The 22,586-nt window shown below is 44.0% G+C and overlaps 1 protein-coding gene across 1 annotated transcript in view; it reads right to left on the reverse strand.

Moving 5' to 3' along the window:
* LOC106604826 (dedicator of cytokinesis protein 2) overlaps positions 1-22,586 on the reverse strand; it is a 156,511-nt gene that overhangs the window by 20,311 nt on the left and 113,614 nt on the right. Inside the window, exons 27-36 of the mRNA XM_045718221.2 lie at positions 11,793-11,891; positions 11,535-11,629; positions 7,692-7,770; positions 7,417-7,517; positions 7,264-7,322; positions 6,989-7,137; positions 6,782-6,867; positions 6,431-6,587; positions 5,122-5,162; positions 17-107 (exon numbers count right to left, since the gene is read on the reverse strand). Of these exons, the coding sequence (XP_045574177.1) occupies positions 17-107; positions 5,122-5,162; positions 6,431-6,587; positions 6,782-6,867; positions 6,989-7,137; positions 7,264-7,322; positions 7,417-7,517; positions 7,692-7,770; positions 11,535-11,629; positions 11,793-11,891 (957 nt within the window). The remainder of the gene's footprint in view (positions 1-16; positions 108-5,121; positions 5,163-6,430; positions 6,588-6,781; positions 6,868-6,988; positions 7,138-7,263; positions 7,323-7,416; positions 7,518-7,691; positions 7,771-11,534; positions 11,630-11,792; positions 11,892-22,586) is intronic.

A 22,586-nucleotide genomic window follows, 5' to 3' on the forward strand; every position in this document is an offset into this window, starting at 1 on the left:
GTCTGTTTTTGTGTACCTTGAGCAGGCGAGAGTGAAGCAACAGGGTGTATGCAGCCTCTGTGTAGTTTTCCACAGCCATGTGAAGGTCTCTCAGCTTGTAGAGGTATCTGTAACACACACACACACACACACACACACACACACACACACACACACACACACACACACACACACACACACACACACACACACACACACACACACACACACACACACAGGTTAATACACATCAAACTGTAATGCATACCATTGTCCACTAGATGTCACTGTTGCCTAGACAACTCAGTGACCGGACCAACATTCTGTGATAAACGTAGCCAATCTGTTACGTGATCGTGATGGCTTGACCTGTACACATCACAGTCTGACGTGAACACTGTGGAACTTAGTGGGCAGAACTTTATTGTGTCCTCAGGGACAAAAAAACATGAGTCTGCCCTTGCTATGCAGCTTGCCTCAACCCTAGGTCTCCCTTTCACCTCTCTCTCTCTTTCTATTTATCTTCCTTTTTTTCTGTGTTCTCTCTGCCCTCTCTTTTCCTCTTCCTCTTCTCTCTGTCTCTCTGTGTCTTTCTATGTGTCTCTTTCTGTGTCTCTCTGTGTCTCTCTCTGTGTCTCTCTGTGTCTCTCTGTGTCTCTCTCTGTGTCTCTCTGTGTCTTTCTATGTGTCTCTTTCTGTGTCTCTCTGTGTCTCTCTCTGTGTCTCTCTCTGTGTCTCTCTGTGTCTCTCTCTGTGTCTCTGTCTCTCTCTGTGTCTTTCTATGTGTCTCTCTCTGTGTCTTTCTATGTCTCTCTTTGTGTTTCCCTCTTTGTCTCTCTCTGTGTCTCTCTCTGTGTCTCTCTCTGTCTCTCTCTATGTGTCTCTCTATGTGTCTCTCTCTGTGTCTCTCTATGTGTCTCTCTCTGTCTCTCTCTCTGTGTCTTTCTCTGGGTCTCTCTGTGTGTGTGTGTCTCTCTCTCTCTCTGTCTCTCCGTCTCCCTCTGTTATTTCTAACCCTCCCTGTCACCCATTCTCAGCAGATATATTGGTACCTTTTTCAGATTCTGTCAAATGTGACATTTTAAGGGTTTTTAACATTCTAGGTTTCCAACAGAGAAAAGCAGTGTATCTTTCACTAGCTTAACTTTCATTTCCTCCTACATCTGTTTAATACAGTGCATTCAGAAAGAATTCAGACCCCTTGAATTTTTCCACATTTTGTTACATTACAGCCTTATTCAAATATGGATTAAATGGTTTCTTCCCTGACCCATCTACACACAATACCCCATAATGAAAAAGCAAAAGCAGGTTTTTAGAGATTTTTGCTAATTTATACCCCCCCTCACATATACATACAGTGGGGGGAACAAGTATTTGATACACTGCCGATTTTGCAGGTTTTCCTACTTACAAAGCATGTAGAGGTCAGTCATTTTTATCATAGGTACACTTCAACTATGAGAGACGGAATCTAAAACAAAAATCCAGAAAATCACATTGTATGATTTTTAAGTAATTAATTTGCATTTTGTTGCATGACATAAGTATTTGATCACCTACCAACTAGTAAGAATTCCGGCTCTCACAGACCTGTTAGTTTTTCTTTAAGAAGACCTCCTGTTCTCCACTCATTACCTGTATTAACTGCACCTGTTTGAACTCGTTACCTGTATAAAAGACACCTGTCCACACACTCAATCAAACAGACTCCAACCTCTCCACAATGGCCAAGACCAGAGAGCTGTGTAAGGACATCAGGGATAAAATTGTAGACCTGCACAAGGCTGGGATGGGCTACAGGACAATAGGCAAGCAGTGTGAGAAGGCAACAACTGTTGGAGCAATTATTAGAAAATGGAAGAAGTTCAAGATGACGGTCAATCACCCTCGGTCTGGGGCTCCATGCAAGATCTCACCTCGTGGGGTTGCAATGATCATGAGGAAGGTGAGGGATCAGCCCAGAACTACACGGCAGGACCTGGTCAATGACCTGAAGAGAGCTGGGACCACAGTCTCAAAGAAAACCATTAGTAACACACTACGCCGTCATGGATTAAAATCCTGCAGCGCACGCAAGGTCCCCCTGCTCAAGCCAGCGCATGTCCAGGCCCGTCTGAAGTTTGCCAATGACCATCTGGATGATCCAGAGGAGGAATGGGAGAAGGTCATGTGGTCTGATGAGACAAAAATAGAGCATTTTGGTCTAAACTCCGCTCGCCATGTTTAGAGGAAGAAGAAGGATGAGTACAACCCTAAGAACACTATCCCAACCGTGAAGCATGGAGGTGGAAACATCATTCTTTGGGGATGCTTTTCTGCAAAGTGGACAGGACGACTGCACCGTATTGAGGGGAGGATGGATGGGGCCATGTATCGCGAGATCTTGGCCAACAACCTCCTTCCCTCAGTAAGAGCATTGAAGATGGGTCGTGGCTGGGTATTTCAGCATGACAACGACCCAAAACACACAGCCAGGGCAACTAAGGAGTGGCTCCGTAAGAAGCATCTCAAGGTCGTGGAGTGGCCTAGCCAGTCTCCAGACCTGAACCCAATAGAAAATCTTTGGAGGGAGCTGAAAGTCCGTATTGCCCAGCAACAGCCCCGAAACCTAAAGGTCTGTTTGGAGGAGTGGGACAAAATCCCTGCTGCAGTGTGTGCAAACCTGGTCAAGAACTACAGGAAGCGTATGATCTCTGTAATTGCAAACAAAGGTTTCTGTCCCAAATATTAAGTTCTGCTTTTCTGTTGTATCAAATACTTATGTCATGCAATAAAATGCAAATTAATCACTTACAAATCATACAATGTGATTTTCTGGATTTTTGTTTTAGATTCCGTCTCTCACAGTTGAAGTGTACCTATGATAAAAATTACAGACCTCTACATGCTTTGTAAGTAGGAAAACTTGCAAAATCAGCAGTGTATCAAATACTTGTTCTCCCCACTGTAAGTATTCAGGCACTTTACTCAGTACTTTGTTTAAGCACCTTTGGCAGTGTTTACAGCCTTGAATCTTCTTGGGTATGGTGATACAAGCTTGGCACAACTGTATTTAGGAAGTTTCTTCCATTCTTCTCTGCCATCCTCTCAAGCTCTGTCAGGTTGGATGGGGAGCGTCGCTGAACCGACATTTTTTGGTCTCTCCAGAGATGTTTGATCGGGGTTCAAGTCTGGGCTCTGGCTGGGCCACTCAAGGACATTCAGAGACTTCCCGAAGCCACTCCTGCATTGTTTTGGCTGTGTGCTTAGGTTCGTTGTCCTGTTGGAAGGTGAACCTTCGCCCCCAGTCTGAGGTATTGAGCGCTCTGGAGCAGGTTTTCATCAAGGATCTCGCTGTACTTTGCTCTGTTAATCTTTCCCTCTATCCTGACTAGTCAGATTAACTAGTCACGGAAAAACATTCCCACAGCTTGATTCTACCACCAATTTGCTTCACCATAGGGATGATGACAGGTTTCATCCTCTTTGGCCTTCATGCCAAAGAGTTCAATCTTGGTTTCATCAGAGCAGAGAATCTTGTTTGTCATGGTCTGAGAGTCTTTAGGTGCCTTTTGGCAAACTCCAAGCGGGTTGTCATGTACCTTTTACTGAGGAGTGTCTTCCAGTGTCTTCCATCTGGCCACTCTACCATATCGGGTTCTTGGTCACCTCCCTGACCAAGGCCCTTCTCCTCAGATTGCTTGGTTTGGCAGGGTGGCCAGCTCTAGGAAGAGTCTTGGTGGTTCCAAACTTCTTCCATTTAAGAATGATGGAGGCCACTGTGTTCTTGGGGACCTTCAATACTGCAGACATTTTTTGGTACCCTTCCCCAGATCTGTGCCTCGACACAATCCTGTGTTGGACCTCTACGGACAATTTCTTCGACCTCATGGCTTGGTTTTTGCTCTGACATGCATTGCAAACTGTGGGACCCTATATAGACAGGTGTGTGCCTTTCCAAATCATGTCCAATCAACTGAATTGACCACAGATGGACTCCAATCAAGCTGTGGATACATCTCAAGGATGATCAATGGAAACAGGATGCACCTGACCTCAATTTCAAGTCTTATAGCAAAGGGTCTGAATACTTAAATAAGGTTTGGTTTTGTATACATTAGTTTTTTTATACATTTGCAAAAAATTCTAAAAACCTGTTTTGACTTTGTCATTATGGGGTACTGTGTGTAGATTGATCAGGAAAAAAATGTATTCAATCAATTTTATAATAAGGCTGTAATGTAAACAAAATGTTTAAAAGGGAAGGGGTCTGAATACTTTCCGAATACACAGTACATTCCTCCCTTTGGAATACGCCTTCCTCTTTATCATCTCCTCTTTTAGTTGTTTGATTAACCTCTCTCCTCTCACGTTCTGTCTCTCTGTCCTTCACTTTCTCTCAATCTCTCCCATCTCCCCTCACTGTCCCTCCATCCCTCTTTCAGTTCAATACCCCTCACACTCCCTATTTCCATCTTTCTCTATCTCTCTCTCTCTTTCTCTATCTTTCTAGCTCCCTCTCTCTCACTCTCTCCCTCTCTCTCACTCACTCACTCACTCACTCACTCACTCCCTCCCCCCTCCCTCTCTCTCCTCCCCCTCTTTCTCTCTCTCCCACTCAGTCTCTCCCTCTCTCTCTCCCTCTCTCCCTCTCTCCATCCCTCCCTCTCTCTCCATCCCTCTCTCTCTCTCCTAAAATGAGTGCACATGTTGCTGTGAGTGGAGGGCCTGATCCTCTGGATTTTGACATTAATTCAGCAGGATTGAGATAATCCCTTGTCAGATTATACACACACATACGCACACACACACAGACACACGCGCACGCACACACACACGCGCACACACACACACACACAGACACACACACACACACACACACACACACACACACACACACACACACACACACACACACACACACACACACGGTCACATTCTCGCCCTCACCCAGTGAGTAATCCACTGTTATACACAGTCTAACCAGCTCATGTAGCCTACCCAGTCCAACACCACAGATAGTCATACATATACAGAAACACTATACCCAAACTCTCTAACGTTTGAAATATATATGAAAGTAGAGTGGTTGTGTAACTAGAGTTATGAAACATATTTACAATTGAAATGACAACATGTTATTGTTGCATAAAGTGTCACCTGATGTACATCCCTTCACGGTTGATGTCCTTGTAGAAATTCTGCAAAAACAACGGAGAGGAGTGTGAGACTTTGCTTGTTAGCATGGATATGTGTGTAGGGATAAACAGAGAGGGGGTGTGTGTGTGTGTGTGTGTTTCATCAACAGCACACACACACACGACTCACGCACACACACACCACGTTTCTTCTCTGGTGCTCACTGACTGAGAAAACCACTCAAGGCAGAACACACACATCTCCAGCATACGTCCCCATCTAAAACACTCCGATAATCTCTGCATCCCACTGATGTCTGAAGGGCTATATAAAGGATCAAACTCTGCAGAAAGATCATTCATCATTTAGAGTCAGTAGCATAAGCTAATGATGTGCGCAGCTAGCATGCATGTCTGAGTGATCCAGATGCAGCCCTGGGATCTGTGTGTTAGCGAAAGCATGCTAGCCTGAGGTAGCGATGATTAGCTTGCATATTGCATAGCATGCTAACGTCGTTAGCCTGAGGTAGGGATGATTAGCTTGCATATTGCATTGCATGCTAATGTCAGGTAGCCTGAGGTAAGGATGATTAGCTTGCATATTGCATAGCATGCTAATGTAAGTTAGCCTGAGGTAAAGATGATTAGCTTGCATTTAGCATAGCATGCTAATGTTAGTTAGCCTGAGGTAAGGATATTTAGCTCTCAAAACAGCACGTAATGAAAAGGAATGGCTAATACATAGCCATAGGGGTGCTGAAAAGGCCTAACTGTGCTTTACAGCTGTGTTACTGACAGACAGACAGCCATGTGTGACTGCTATAGTGTCACAGTATAATACAGTAACACAACAACGACAGGCTAGTAATGCTTCTGAGACCCATCTTATCTTTTATTGATCTGGGATATTATATCTAGTCTAACAAATGTTGTTACTGGATGTTGTTGAATACGAAGGTTCCAATGTATTAATATTTTCAGAATGTATTAGAATGTGGTCATAATTAGTTGGATGTTATTTAGTGGCTAGTGATGCCATGGTAACGGCTACATGGCAGGCACTGTTGATTGGCATGGAATGATTGTCAGATGATATATAGATCAACAGATTGGTTTATTGTTGGGGAGAAGGGTGTAGTATTGTGCTGAAAGTGAAACTGCAAGTCGAGGTTGATTTGCGTGAGGCGGGACAGGCTGATGACACATGAAACATGAAGGTGTGTGTACAGCAGTTGACGCAACAACGTGCTAATCGTTGCGAAACCAGTTATGCTGATGAAAGATGTAGCATTCTGCCCAATGTGGATCTTCCTGTCGTGGGCGGGGCGTACCAGGAGATTGACGGTGCAGCTCATGCGGTTGTTGCGGCTGTCGTCGCTCATCACCGTGCGGTAGTCAAGGAGACGCACCAGGAGTCCCTTCACCAAGTCAACGAAGTGCTCGACATCTGGCCTTAACAAGGGATGATCCACAGCACACTCCAACAGTCTGACAAACACACACACACACACACACACACACACACACACACCCACACACACACACACACACACACACACACACACACACACACACACACACACACACACACACACACACACAAGCCAGAAAGCATGAGTGTTTGATAGAGTATAAGATTACAGATATTGCCTGTGATATTGATATTGATTAAAGGCCCCCACATGGTTTCCAGTAGCTCCATGTATCTCTCATCTCCTCCTCCTCCCTCCACCTCATGATCCAGCTTCAGAATGATCTCGTTTTCAAACTACAGACAGACAGAGGGAGAGAAGCGATAGAGAATGGGTAAGCCTCTCGGAAGCTGTAAAAGCCTGGGTGTGTGTGCACGCATGCGTGTGTGGTTGTGTGTGTGTGTGCCACTGTCACACCTTTTGGAAGTGCGAGGAGAGTTTGTGTTCACACTGCATCATGTCGAAGAAGATGGGGATGGTGGCTCGTCTCAGCTCTTCCTCAGGAATCAGAGTCATCTCCAGGATAGGACCCACCATCCCAGGGATAAAACAGATCTTATTCCCACCTACACACACACACACACACACACACGCACGCACGCACACACACACACACACACAAACAGTCTCAGAGTATATAACACCCACATGCATACATTCGCACGCAAACACACACACGCACACACACTTACCCAGTTTGTACCACATGTCCCGTATGGCAAAACCGATAAGTCTCCTCATGTCTCCATACCTGAAGATAAAAATAAATCAGCTTTGTTTTTGTACATTACTCGTTAATATTGCCAGAGGAGAAGCAAAAGAGAAATTGTTTAAATTGAATTCACTTTGCCAGGATCTTGTTCCTCTTGGTTGGAGAGAAGTGCTGCAGTTGCAATGACTCTTGGGTAATGAAAGCAACAGCCAAATGGAAGTAATTATTCCACAACTACAGAAAGAAAGAGAGAGAGGAGAGGGATACAAATAATGAGAATGTGTGTGTGTGTGTGTGTGTGAGAGAGAGAGAGAGAGAGAATGAGAGAATGAGAGAATGAGTGTGGAGTGTTCATTTTCATAATTTTCACACATACAAACACAAAAACACACGCATACACACACTGACCTGCACTTCAAAGTCATTGTTGTTGAGGAATTTGAGGTTCATGGTGTCAGCGTAGGTGTTGATGGCTCTGAGGAACACCCTGACAGAGACACAGCGTACAATTTATGAGATGACAGCATGATATCTATCTCTACCTATATACTGTATCAGTACTGACATTGACATGATATCAACAATACATGTTAACTGTATTGATATGTTATCAGTATTCATGCCATCTGATATCTATATCAATTGGACCTGATACGAAATATTAATGTAAATGATATCAATAATACAATATTGACACAGTATCCAAGCTATATGGATATCCATATATATGGGATATCCAAACAGCTGAAGCAGGTACTGATAATACATGAGTAATTATTAAAATAATTCAAATTGTTATGTAAAGGGACTAAACAACTTTACCATATTTAAATTTATCTAAGTTTAAAAAGTTCAAGTAAACTAGTTGACTATCTTCCCTTAGATTGTGCTTGAAAGAGAAAGGCTATCTTTTTGATCCTGTAAAAGAACTGATTGCTCCCTCCATCAGACCTCTCTATCGTTTCTCTCTAGGAAACACTCTATCTCTTCATCCTTCCCTTATTAATCCGTGTCCACTCATCCTTATCTTCTCTCTCTCCATCTATCTCTTTCTCTTGTCCGCTCTCTCCCACCTTCTCTTTATCTCTCTCTCTCTCTCGCCCTCTCTCTCTGCACTGTGCTATCGGATATCCTTGGCCTGTGGAAATCTCTCTGTCTCCCCCCCCCACCTAAGTATCTCAGGGCTAGTATCATCTTGTGTTATCTAAGGCCTTGTCTGGTCTCATAGGATAAACAGTCCCTTACAGCCTAGGGACATGACAAATCCTGTAGAAGCTACAGTCCACAGCAACAACACATCTGCTCACTGTGGACCTAATGTAACAGAATGGAATATCAGTTGCATTTTTTTTACTTTTTGGAGTAAATATCTTAAAACGTTGGCCCAGCGACCCCTGTTGTTAATGAGACAACGTCGGCCTCCAGTTCAGATACAACAGCCGACACGAGCCAAGACAAGATAAAACTAGCCAGTTTTAGAATGTTGTGTTGTACAACAGCTGACTAAAGACAAGGCATTTAGATCAAGGAGACTAGGCATGCGATTGAGACAGTTTCCACGGTAACGGGGAATCTTAACATTGACGTGATGAAACTTTGAAACAAAGCTGCCACTACTCGTAGCAACGTGTTGCAGCAAACGATTGTCATGAAATACATGCACCAGAAACAGGGTACACTTTGTGACTGTGCAGCAAAATAGCTAGCTACAGTAGCTCTCTTCTTGGCTAGCTAACTAGCTGCTTGGCTGAACACGGAACACTAGCATAACGGTCTCTGGCTAAATGGGTCCGTCTCGTCACAAGACCTTAGCTAAAGGTTTCACATGCCGAATCTTGGAAACTCCAGTTGACGACATGAGATGTTCTAAAACTAGACTGTTCAGATCAAACTAACTTTGTTCTAAAACTCCTTATGACCGTTGTGTCTCATCTTGTGTATCTGAACTGGGATTTAGGATGTAAATCCCAGTTCTGCCCTCTCCCAACTATGTGAGACTGTTGTTCATTGACTACAGCTCAGCATTCAACAGCATAGTGCCCATCCTGGGACTAAACACCTCGCTCTGCAACTAGATCCTGGACTTTCTGACGTGCCGCCCCCAGGTGGTGAGGGTAGGCAACAACACATCCGCCATGCTGACACTCAACACGGGGGGCCCTCAGGGTTGTGTGTTTAGTCCCCTCCTGTACTCCCTGATCAACCACGACTGCCACACCATCATTAAGTTTACTGATGACATGACGGTGGTAGGCCTGATAACCGTCGACGATGAAACAGCCTATAGGGAGGAGGTCAGTGATACCAACTTTTCCCTCAACGTCAGCAAAACAAAGGAGCTGATCATGGACTACAGGAAAAGAAGGGCCGAGCTCACCCCCTACCACATCGACGGGGCTGTAGTGGAGCTGGTCGTGAGCTTCAAGTTCCTCGGTGTCCACATCACTAAGCAATTCACATGGTCCACACACACCAACACAGTCGTGAAGAAGGCACGATAACGCCTCTTCCCCATAAGGAGGCTGAAAAGATTGACTGGCTGCATCACCTCTTGGTATGGCAACTGCTTGGCATCCAACCACAAGGCGCTACAGAGGGTGGTGTGGATGGCCCTGCCATCCAGGACCTCCAGCCATTCAAGCCATAGACTGTACACTCTGCAACCGCACGGCAAGCGGTACCAGAACGCCAAGTCTGGGACCAAAAGGCTTCCAGAACAGCTTTTAGCCCCAAGTCATAAGACTGCTGAACAGTTAATCAAATTACTATTTGCATTGATCCTTTTTTTGCACTGGCTCTCATACACTGACTCTATATACACTCACTGGACTCTACCCACACACACACACACACACACACACACACACACACACACACACACACACACACACACACACACACACACACACACACCACATACTGTACACTCACACACAAAAAAAACACACATACACGCGCATGCATATTGACACCACAGACACACACATGCACACACATACACACTCACTTTTACCCATAACTACATGTACATACTACCTCAACTAATACCCATGTACATACTACCTCAACTAATACCCATGTACATACTACCTCAACTAATACCCATGTACATACTACCTCAACTAATACCCATGTACATACTACCTCAACTAATACCCATGTACATACTACCTCAACTAATACCCATGTACATACTACCTCAACTAATACCCATCTACATACTACCTCAACTAATACCCATGTACATACTACCTCAACTAATACCCATGTACATACTACCTCAACTAATACCCATGTACATACTACCTCAACTAATACCCATGTACATACTACCTCAACTAATACCCATGTACATACTACCTCAACTAATACCCATGTACATACTACCTCAACTAATACCCATCTACATACTACCTCAACTAATACCCATGTACATACTACCTCAACTAATACCCATGTACATACTACCTCAACTAATACCCATGTACATACTACCTCATACCCCTGCACATTGACTCGGTACCGGTACTCCTTGTATACAGCCTTGTTATTGTTTTTTATTGTGTAACTATTAAAAAAAAATTGTTGCTAATTTTCTTACTTTTTAAATGCATTATTGGGAAAGGGCTCGTAGTAAGTCAGCATTTCACGGTAAAGTCTACTATAACTGTTCTATTTAGCACATGTGACAAATGCATTTGATTTGACTTGATTACCATTGACCTACCGCTACTTGATTGCATCAACTTGAGCCAGCATGCGAGAGCACTAGTCTGTACCCAGCTACTTGGTCATTTGAGTCAGAAAATGGCACTCTTTGTACTGAAACACCAAATATCTTCCTAACACCGCAGCAATACAAATCAGAGTACACTAGAGTGTGAGAATGTTCTTATTATTTTGTTTTGATGTTCATTATCCATCTGCTTCGTGCTCCTTAGCTGTGTCTCCAGCTACTACGCTATATTGCTCCTCTACACTACAGCTGTTTGTACAGTCTCTGTTCTGCACCATAATCACAATGTTACCATTGTCAGAAATAAGTCAGATTTGTGAGACTACATCTGGTGAGACTACATCTCGTGTGTGTGTGTGTGTGTGTGTGTGTGTGTGTGTGTGTGTGTGTGTGTGTATGTGTGTGTGTGTGTGTGTGTGTGTGTGTGTGTGTGTGTGTGTGTGTGTGTGTGTGTGTGTGTGTGTGTGTGTGTGTGTGTGTGTGTGTGTGTGTGTGTATGTGTGTGTGTGTAGTACCTGTTCTGCACCATGATCATGGCCATCCAGTCCGAGGGATAGACGTGCTTCCCAATCAGTTCCTTGAACAGTAGGAACGTCTCCATCAGGAAGTCCTGCAACAACACAGAGAGTGTGTGAGTGTGGATGTGTGGATTTATGCAGGCATTCATGCGTGCTTGTGTGGGTGTGTGTGTGTGTATGTGTGCATGCTTGTGTACATTTGTGTGTGTGTGTGTGTGTGTGTGTATATGTGTGCGTGCATGTGTGACGTCTCACCACTAGGTCGGTGGTGCCTGAGAAGGTCTCTAGGTAGCTGGAGTAGTGGCTGTCATCCATCTGACTCAGAGTGGCCGTCATACAGGCCACCACCCTGGACTGAGAGAGAAAGAGAGAGAGTGAGAGAGAGAGAGAGAGAGAGAGAGAGAGAGGGGAAAGAGAGAGAGAGAGAGAGAGAGGAAAGAGAGGGAAGAAAGAAGAGGGAAAGAGAGAGAGGAGAAAGATGGAGAAGAAAGAAGAGAGAGAGAGAGGAAAGAGAGAGAAGAGAGAAAAGAGAGAGAAAGTAATGAATTACACATCCACTGTCAGTCAGTATTAATCATGACTTAAACATATTCCCACAAATCTAATGTAGATTGATTATATTGTATCTAAATGGTCTTTATGTAAAAGTGGATTTAAAAAAATGTGACTTTAATTTTCTCAATTTGAATTACATTTGACAAAAACTCATATACACGACTAAAAGTATGTAGACACCTGCTCGTCGAACATCTCATTCCAAAATCATGGAGATTAATAAGGAAGTGGTCCCCCCTTTGCTGCTACAACAGCCTCCCCTCTTCTGGGAAGGCTTTCCACTAGATGTTGGAACATTGCTGCGGGGACTTGATTCCATTCAGCCGTAAGAGTATTAGTGAGGTCGGGCACTGATTTTGGGCGATTAGGCCTGGGTCGCAGTCGGCTATCCAATTCATTCCAAACGTATTCGATGGGGTTGAGGTCAGGGCTCTGTGCAGGCCAGTCAAGTTCTTCCACACCGATCTTGACAAACCATTTCTGTATGGACCTCGCTTTGTGTATGGGGCATTGTCATGCTGAAACAGTAAAGTGCCTTCCCCAAAGTTGGAAGCACAGAATCGTCTAGAATGTCATTGTATGCTGTAGCATTAAGATTTCCCTTCACTGGAACTAAGGGGCCTAGCCCGAATCATGAAAAAAAGCCAGAGACCATTATTCCTCCTCTACCAAACTTTACAGTTGGCACTATGCATTTGGGCAGGTAACGTTTTCCTGCCATCCGTCAAACCCAAATTTGTCCGTCGTACTGTCAGATGGCGAAGCGTGATTCATCACTCCAGAGAACACGTTTCCACCGCTCCGGAGTCCTATGTCATCCATAGAACATTCTTCAAAGAGTCTTGACGCTCATCTAAGTCCTTCCAGATGCTTTTTGGCAAACTTGAGTCGACTTCTTGGAGAAATGGGTCCCGTTATGTACGGCGAAAACCAAACACTGTATTCCACAGTACGAACCTCATAGTAGCAGTGTGATGGTTTGGGGATGCTTTGCTGCCTCAGTGACTTGCCGTCATTGAAGGAACCATGAATTCTGCTCTGTATCAGAGAATTCTAAAAGGGGAATGTCAGGTAAAAAAATGTATGTATCCCCAAAAACAAACGCAAAGTGATATGTGGTATTGGGACTTTTAGCTGGAAGGATCAAACTAATCGGAATGTTTAACAGTAACATAATTCTCCTATCTCCAATTTAAGATGGGTCTTCCCACTGGGCAAAAAACTGGTTGAATCAACATTGTTCCCACGTAATTTCAACCAAATAATTCAATGTGACGACATTGAATCAACTTGGAAAACTTGGATTGATTGGATTTGCAAAAAGTCATCAACGTAATTGGAATTTTGTATTTTTCAAACCAAACGTTTAACTTAAATCAAATGACATGGTGAATCTGTTGGTTGGTTTGAATTTCGAATTCACATCAGTTGACAACTCAACCAAATGGAAATCAAAACTAGATGTTGAACTGACGTCTGTGCGCAGTGGGTTGCTGTAATGAGTCTGCACATAAAGGGTTAAACTCTCCACACCACAATCACATCAGAGAGAGGGGAGGAGCAAGGACAGGAGAACCTTTCTGATCATCCCTCAATCACTCCCTCTTCCACCCCATCTCGCTCTCTTCAGTCACCTTTCCTCCTCCTCATATGTCCATCTCTTTCCGCGCCTCTAGGTCCTCTCACCCTCTTTTCTCTCTCTGTCACTGTACCATCCTGCTTTCTAGACACATCTGCTCACCTCTTCTATCCCTCTCTCTCTCTCAATTTAATTCAATTCAAGGGGCTTTACAGGCACGGGAAACATATGTTTACATTGCCAAGGCAAGTGAAATGGATAAACAAAAGTGAAATAAACAATAAAAGTGAACAGTAAATATTACACTCACACAAGTTCCAAAAGAATAAAAGACATTTCAAACATCATATTATGTCTGTATACAGTGTTGTAGTCATGTGCAAGTAGTTCAAGTACAAAAGGGAAAATAAATAAATATGGGTTGTATTTACAATGGTTGTTCACTGGTTGTCCTTTTCTTGTGGCAACATGTCACAAATCTTGCTGCTGTGATTGCACACTGTGGTTTTTCACCCAATAGATAGGGGAGTTAATCAACATTTGATTTGTTTTCTAATTCTTTGTGGGTCTGTGTAATCTGAGGGAAATATGTGTCTCTAATATGGTCATACATATCGCAGGAGGTTAGGAAGTGCAGCTCAGTTTCCACCTCATTTTGTGGGCAGTGTGCACATAGCCTGACTTCTCTTGAGAGCCAGGTCTGCCTTCGGCGGCCTTTCTCAATAGCAAAGCTATGCTCACTTCTCTCTCTTTGCCGCTCTCTCTCAGTATACAGTGCCCGCGGAAAGTATTCAGACCCCTTGTCTTTTTTCACATTTTATTACGTTACAGCTTTATTCTAAAATTGATTAAATAGCTTTTTTTCCCTCATCAATCTACACACAATACCCAAAAAACGTTTTTGGTACCCTTCCCCAGATCTGTGCCTTCACACAGTCCTGTCTCTGAGCTCTACGGACTATTCATTTGACCTCATGGCTTGGTTTTTGCTCTGACATGCACTGTCAACTGTGGGACCTTACATAGACAGGTGTGTGCCTTTCCAAATCATGTCCAATCAATTGAATTTACCACAGGTGGACTCCAATCAAGTTGTAGAAACATCTCAAGGATGATCAATGGAAACAGGATGCACCTGAGCTCAATTTCATGTCTCATAGCAAAGGGCCTGAATACTTATGTAAATAAGGTATTTCTGTTTTTTATTTTTAACACATTTGCAAAAAGCTTTTTTTCGCTTCGTCATTATGGGATAATGTGTGATGATTGCTGAGGATTCTTATTTATTTAATCAATTTTAGAATAAGGCTGTAACGTAACAAAATGTGGAAAAAGACAAGGGATCTGAATACTTTATATACTGTATATATACACTGCTCAAAAAAATAAAGGGAACACTTAAACAACACAATGTAACTCCAAGTCAATCACACTTCTGTGAAATCAAACTGTCCACTTAGGAAGCAACACTAATTAACAATAAATTTCACATGCTGTTGTGCAAATCGAATAGACAACGGGTGTAAATTATAGGCAATTAGCAAGACACCCCCAATAAAGGAGTGGTTCTGCAGGTGGTAACCACAGACCACTTCTCAGTTCCTATGCTTCCTGGCTGATGTTTTGGTCACTTTTGAATGCTGGCAGTGCTTTCACTCCAGTGGTAGCATGAGACGGAGTCTACAACCCACACAAGTGACTCAGGTAGTGCAGCTCATCCAGGATGGCACATCAATGTGAGCTGTGGCAAGAAGGTTTGCTGTGTCTGTCAGCGATGTGTCCAGAGCATGGAGGCGCTACCAGGAGACAGGCCAGTACATCAGGAGACGTGGAGGAGGCCGTAGGAGGGCAACAACCCAGTAGCAGGACCGCTACCTCCGCCTTTGTGCAAGGAGGATCGGAGGAGCACTGCCAGAGCCCTGCAAAATGACCTCCAGCAGGCCACAAATGTGCATGTGTCTGCTCAAACGGTCAGAAACAGACTCCATGAGGCTGGTATGAGGGCCCGACGTCCACAGGTGGGGGTTGTGCTTACAGCCCAACACCGTGCAGGACGTTTGGCATTTGCCAGAGAACACCAAGATTGTCAAATTCGCCACTGGCGCCCTGTGCTCTTTACAGATGAAAGCAGGTTCACACTGAGCACATGTGACAGACATGACAGAGTCTGGAGACGCCGTGGAGAACGTTCTGCTGCCTGCAACATCCTCCAGCATGACCGGTTTGGCGGTGGGTCAGTCATGGTGTGGGGTGGCATTTCTTTGGGGGGCGGCACAGCCCTCCATGTGCTCGCCAGAGGTAGCCTGACTGCCATTAGGTACCGAGACGAGATCCTCAGACCCCTTGTGAGACCATATGCTGGTGCGGTTGGCCCTGGGTTCCTCCTAATGCAAGACAATGCTAGACCTCATGTGGCTGGAGTGTGTCAGCAGTTCCTGCAAGAGGAAGGCATTGTTGCTATGGACTGGCCCGCCGTTCCCCAGACCTGAATCCAATTGAGCACATCTGGGACATCATGTCTCGCTCCATCCACCAACGCCACGTTGCATCACAGACTGTCCAGGAGTTGGCGGATGCTTTAGTCCAGGTCTGGGAGGAGATCCCTCAGGAGACCATCCGCCACCTCATCAGGAGCATGCCCAGGCGTTGTAGGGAGGTCATACAGGCATGTGGAGGCCACGCACACTACTGAGCCTCATTTTGACTTGTTTTAAGGACATTACATCAAAGTTGGATCAGCCTGTAGTGTCGTTTTACACTTTAATTTTGAGTGTGACTCCAAATCCATACCTCCATGGGTTGAAAAATTGGATTTCCATTGATTATTTTTGTGTGATTTTGTTGTCAGCACATTCAACTATGTAAAGAAAAAAGTATTTAATAAGATTATTTCATTCATTCAGATCTAGGATGTGTTATTTTAGTGTTCCCTTTATTTTTTTGAGCAGTGTATATATATATAAATATACCTGTCTCTATGTATCTGTCTTTATGTCTATCTCTGGTTGGTAGTGACGGAGTGAGATGGGATGGGGCCTGAAAGATGAGAGAGGGGGAGCGAAGGAGTGATAGATGATGGATGATATTTTCAGACGGAGAGATTAATAAAAAAAAATAAATAAATGGGAATGTGTGTGTGTGTGTGCACTTGCATGCATGCATAAACACATACACACATATAAAAACGCGAACGTACCTCAGGAGGTTGGTGGAACTTTAATTGGGGAGAACGGTCTTGTGGTAATGGCTGGAGCGGAATTGTTGTGGAATGGTATCAAATGCATCAAACACATGGTTTCCAAGTGTTTGATGCCATTCCATTTGCTCCACTCCGGCCATTACTATGAGCCGTTCTCCCCTTAGCAGCCTCCTGTGGAACACACACACACACGCAGACACATTTATATTCCACTGCTGGAAGCACATTGTTCTCTCATATCTCAGCCAGATCACTCAAGATTGACTTTGAAATTGGATGTCTGTCCATGTCCTGAGGACATCGGGAAATGCCTTCAAAAACTAGGGTGAACAGTAAACGCTTTTACCATCAAATAGGCTTGGGTTTTCCTAGGGTGTTGTAGAAGGGGGTGGTGGATGAGTGTAATCCGATGACTTTGGGTCCAAAGGTTGTTTGTTCAATCCCAGTGGTAAACACTCATTTAAAATGTTTATGTTTTAACCCTAACCCAAACCTTAATCCCATGACTCCTGTTCCGAAGGTCGCGCATTCCATCCCAGAGGTAGACACAATATTATTTTTGCCCTATCACAAACCTTAAACCTTAACGTCCAAATTTGACGTTTGGAGAAATGTGGATAAACGTACGACTCTGAAGCCAAATTGGTAAAACCGTGAGATGTTGTTGTATATCAACCCTGAAAATGGAAACGCCTGGAGGGCTACCCTTTAGCAATCACCACAGGAGCATTGCATTCTCTCTGAATGCTCCACAGCACACTCCAACAGTCTGACAAACACACACACACACACACACACACACACACACACACACACACACACACACACACACACACACACACACACACACACACACACACACACCCACACACACACACACACCACACACACACACACACACACACACATAAAGCCTAATCATCGTTAAACACCCCAAAAAATGCAGGCACACATTCAGACCAGCCAGGTCGCTCCGGATCCCCTGCGAAATTAGACATCCGTCGAGGTAAGCATGACGTAAGGATATGGCGTCAAACCCGGCCACTAGGGGCAACGGTGAGCGCTAATAATAGTGTTTAACAAGATTTTTTGACTACCTCATCTCTATAACCCACACATACAATTATCTGTAAGGTCCATCAGTCAGGCAGTGAATTTCAAACACAAATTCAACCACAAAGACCAGGGAGGTTTTCCTATGCCTCGCAAAGAAGGGCACCTATTGGTAGATGGATAAAACAAAGAAAGCAGACATTGAATACCCCTTTGAGCATGGAGAAGTTATTGATTACACACTGGATGGTGTATCAATACATCCAGTCACTACAAAGATACAGACCTCCTTCCTAATTCAGTTGCCGGAGAGGAAGGAAACCTCTCAGGGATTTCACCATGAGGCCAATAGTGACTTTAAAACAGTTACAGAGTTAAGGCTGTGATAGGATAAAACTGAGGATAACAATATTCCAAAATATTGTTTGCAACAAGGCACTAAAGTAATACTGCAAAAAATGTGGCAAAGAAAGTAACTTTTTGTCCTGAATATCAAGCATATTGTTTGGGGCAAATCCAACACAGAACATCACAGAGTACCACACTTCATACATTCAAGCACGGTTATGCTTGTAATCGTTAAGGACTGGGGAGTTTTTCAGGATAAAAAAGCACAGGCAAAATCCAAGAGGAAAACCTGCTTCCACCAGACAATGGGAGATGAATTTACCTTTCAGCAGGACAATAACCTAAAACACAAGGCCAAATCTACACTGGAGTTGCTTACCAAGAATACAGTGAATGTTCCTAAATGGCTGAGTTACAGTTGTGAGTTAAATCTACATGAAAATCTATGGCAAGACCAGAAAATGATTGTCTAGCAATGATCAAAAACCAATCTGACAACTTGAAGAATTTTGAAAAGAATAATGGGCAAATGTTGCACAATCCAGGTGTGTAAATATCTTAGAGACATACCTAGAAAGACTCCAATAGTGCATCTACAAAGTATTAACTCAGGCATGTGAATACTTATGTAAATTTGATATTTCTGTATTTAATTTTAAATACATTTGTAAAACATTTTAAAACATGTTTTTGCTTTGTCATTTGGAGGTATTGTGTGTAGATGGGTGAGAGAGAAACAAATATTTTGAATTCAGGCTGTAACACAACAAAATGTGGAATAAGTCAAGGGGTATGAATACTGTAGATAAGGCCAGCAAGATAGCATAGCTAGCTAAGGGTAGCATGCTAACTAGCTACACTGACAGCTGTCAGTTCCCTATTTGTTGATTTTTCTCCACTCCACGTGGAAATCACCACGTCGTTCTATCCCACCCCAATTCGTGAATATGTATAAGTGGCCTGCATCATTCTTCAGAGGTGGAACGTTAGCGAGTACTTACGCTCTAGGGCAGGAATTATGTTAAAATAGGGGTGGTATCACCCACTGGTGGGGGCCTTTAACCATTCAGAATTTAATGCCTAGAAATGTGACGTTTGGACGTCACATTTGGACGTCTGATTCTGCAGTGAGACTGTGAGAGCGTGTTGATTCAGACACACAGCCTCAGACACACAGAAAGACACACGCATATAGAAACAGACACACACACATTCAGACACGCTGACACACACATACACATACACACACACACACACACACACACACACACACACACACACATTCAGACAGCGTCTCTGTGGGTAATGTTGGTTACATAAAGCTTTAATTAGGAAGTGATATTTCAGCTATGTGAGCAACGTGCTGCTTATCCCTCTATCTCTCCCTGGTAGAACATGACACCAGACACCCTGTCAAGATCCAACCTCTTTCATCTCTTCCCCTCGTTTCTTCCATTGTGCCACCCCTCCCCAACCCCTCCCCTCCCCTCCTCTGTCTGAACTGAAAAAAAGGTTGTGTGCTCTGTGTGTTTACTGTGACACCGCTGCCAACCCGAATGCTTGATGTGTCCGGCACATAAGCGCGCACGCACAGACACACGTATACACGCAAAGACACATGTATACACGCACAGATACACGTATACACGCAAAGACACATGTATACACGCACAGATACACGTATACACGCAAAGACACATGTATACACGCACAGACACACGTATACACGCACAGACACACGTATACACGCACAGACACACGTATACATGCACAGACACACATATACACGCACAGACACACGTATACACGCAAAGACACATGTATACACGCACAGATACACGTATACACGCAAAGACACATGTATACACGCACAGACACACGTATACACGCAAAGACACATGTATACACTCACAGACACACGTATACACGCACAGATACACGTATACATGCACAGACACGCGTATACACGCACAGACAAAACAAAGACACAAATGAAAAGCACACATTCACACACAGAACAGCAAACAACCAAACAAATCCTCCCCAAGACTCAACTTCAAACACTCAAATAACTCAGCTCAACTTCTAGAGCTCTCTCTCTCTTTCTGTCCTTCTCCCTCTCTGAAAGTGTTCAAGTGAGGACGGCTGATTACTAATAGGATTATCAACAGGATAAACTACATGCACGCACGCGTGCACACACACACACTATGAAGACACAGACACAAACGTAACAGAGGCAGTGCGAGAGCACAAACAAACAAGTAGTGAGTTCACTACATATTGACGGTCTATCCTAGATAGAGTTTGTGGGGGAGGGGGGTTGGGGCCAGCAGTTCATTGGCTTACTTCCCTGTAATTGGTAGTCTCTGAGAAATTAACACAGTCCTCAATCTCTTTACCCACCCTCCAAAACACACACACACACACACACACACACACACACACACACACACACACACACACACACACACACACACACACACACACACACACACACACACACACACACACACACACACACACACACACACACACACACACACACACACACACACAGCTCTAGTCCTGTCCAGGATCTTATGTAACTGCCAAGAGATTATTGAAAAAGCAGGACACAGATGCTCGGCTGGGGATTTTGCTCCCTCCTCTCTTTCTCATTCTCTTTCTCTCCATTCATCTGTCTGTCTCCATCCCCCTTACCCCCTTTCTCTTTTATAGAACTAAAATCAAAGACAGATTTCAGCAGGACAGCAGCCAGGTCGCTCAAGATCCATTTAGAAATCCGACATCGGTCAGGAGATGCCTTCAAAACCGGCCACTAGGGTCAACGGTGAGCTGTTTTACCATCAAGTAGGCTTGGGTTTCGCTAGGGCGCTGTGAACAAGGGTGGCGGATGGGCATAAGCCACGAGCTCCGGCTCCGACGGTCGCGTGTATAATCCCAGTGTTAGGCACTTGTTTTATTTAAATAAATAATGCAGCCCTATCCTAAACCTTAACCCTTAACTTAACCATTCAGAATGACTGCCTAAACTTAACCTTGGAGTTGTTTTTGTTTGAACCCTATACCAAACCTTAACTCTTAACTTAACCTTTCGGAATCAGTGACTAAACTTAACCAGCCGCAAAACGCCGGTGACAGCAGCAGCCGCAGCAGGAGGAGCATCCCAGGGTGTCCAAAACATCAACAAATTGGATGTTTAGAGCAACTTCTAAATTTAACATTTGGAGAAATGTGGACAAACGTCGGAATCTGGAGTCAATTTGGTCAAACCGTGAGTTCTTGTTGAGGACAGAACATTAATCTACACGATTTTGTCAGTAGAGAATAATGCATCTTAAGAAAAACAGATCCACACAAAATAATACAATTGCACCTAATACCAACAGGCAGACAGACAGGCAGACAGAGAAACAGACAGGAGACATGAATACAGAGACCGAGACAAATGTGTGCACTTACAAAAAGAGAGAGAGAGACACACACAAATGTTATTTTAGACTGAGTCATGCAGCGAGATATGCAATCAACCACACCGCAGGACAGAAGAGGCCCTTCTTGTCATTCAATTATCTCTGCCACATTCTCTCTCTGCCACATTCTCTCTTTTTTCTCTCCTCTCTCCCTCACCTGGGTTTTTGTTGAATGAAGGAGGATGGGGGAGAGTTAGAGTGAGCCACAGGGAGAGAGTTAGCGAGGGATAGTGAGAGAGAGAGGGTTTGAGAGAGGCGGGTAGGATAGGAGCAGTGTAATCAGCTGGTGTGTTTGCATGTCAGAGCGTACTGATTAGACAGATCAATGACTTCACAGCTCAACGTCTCTCCGTCAGGTACAAAGAGGTCTATCAAGCCCTTTTTCTAACAACCCCGACTAATGCCCTGAGATACTTAGCGAGGGAAGGAGGAAGGGAGTGATGGATGGGTGGGGGAGGAGAGGGGAATAAGGAAACGACAGGGAGAGAGTCTGAGATGAGAGAAATGGGAATAGAATTTAGACACATTAGCCTGACCCCTAAAATGACATCCCTCATCTCCACTCCTCCTTACCTCCTCCCTCCCTGTTTCCCTCTGTCCTCGTCTTGCAATAATGTGCTCCTTTTCTCATCACAACATCCTCCAAATCAAATTACAGAGAGCTTAGAGAGAGAAAACACTCCTCGCCCTCCTCGCCGTGCAGGATGTGTGTGTGTGTGTGTGTTTGTCTACGTGTGAGATTCCTCTCGCACATAACATAAAGGTGAATTGCAATTATTGTGCATTGGGGGTGGTAGTGAATAAAAATGTTTAAACCTTTTTTTTTTTATTTAACCTTG

The sequence above is a fragment of the Salmo salar genome, chromosome 05 (genome assembly GCF_965601325.2).
Source record: "Salmo salar chromosome 05, fSalSal1, whole genome shotgun sequence".
NCBI lineage: Eukaryota > Metazoa > Chordata > Actinopteri > Salmoniformes > Salmonidae > Salmo > Salmo salar.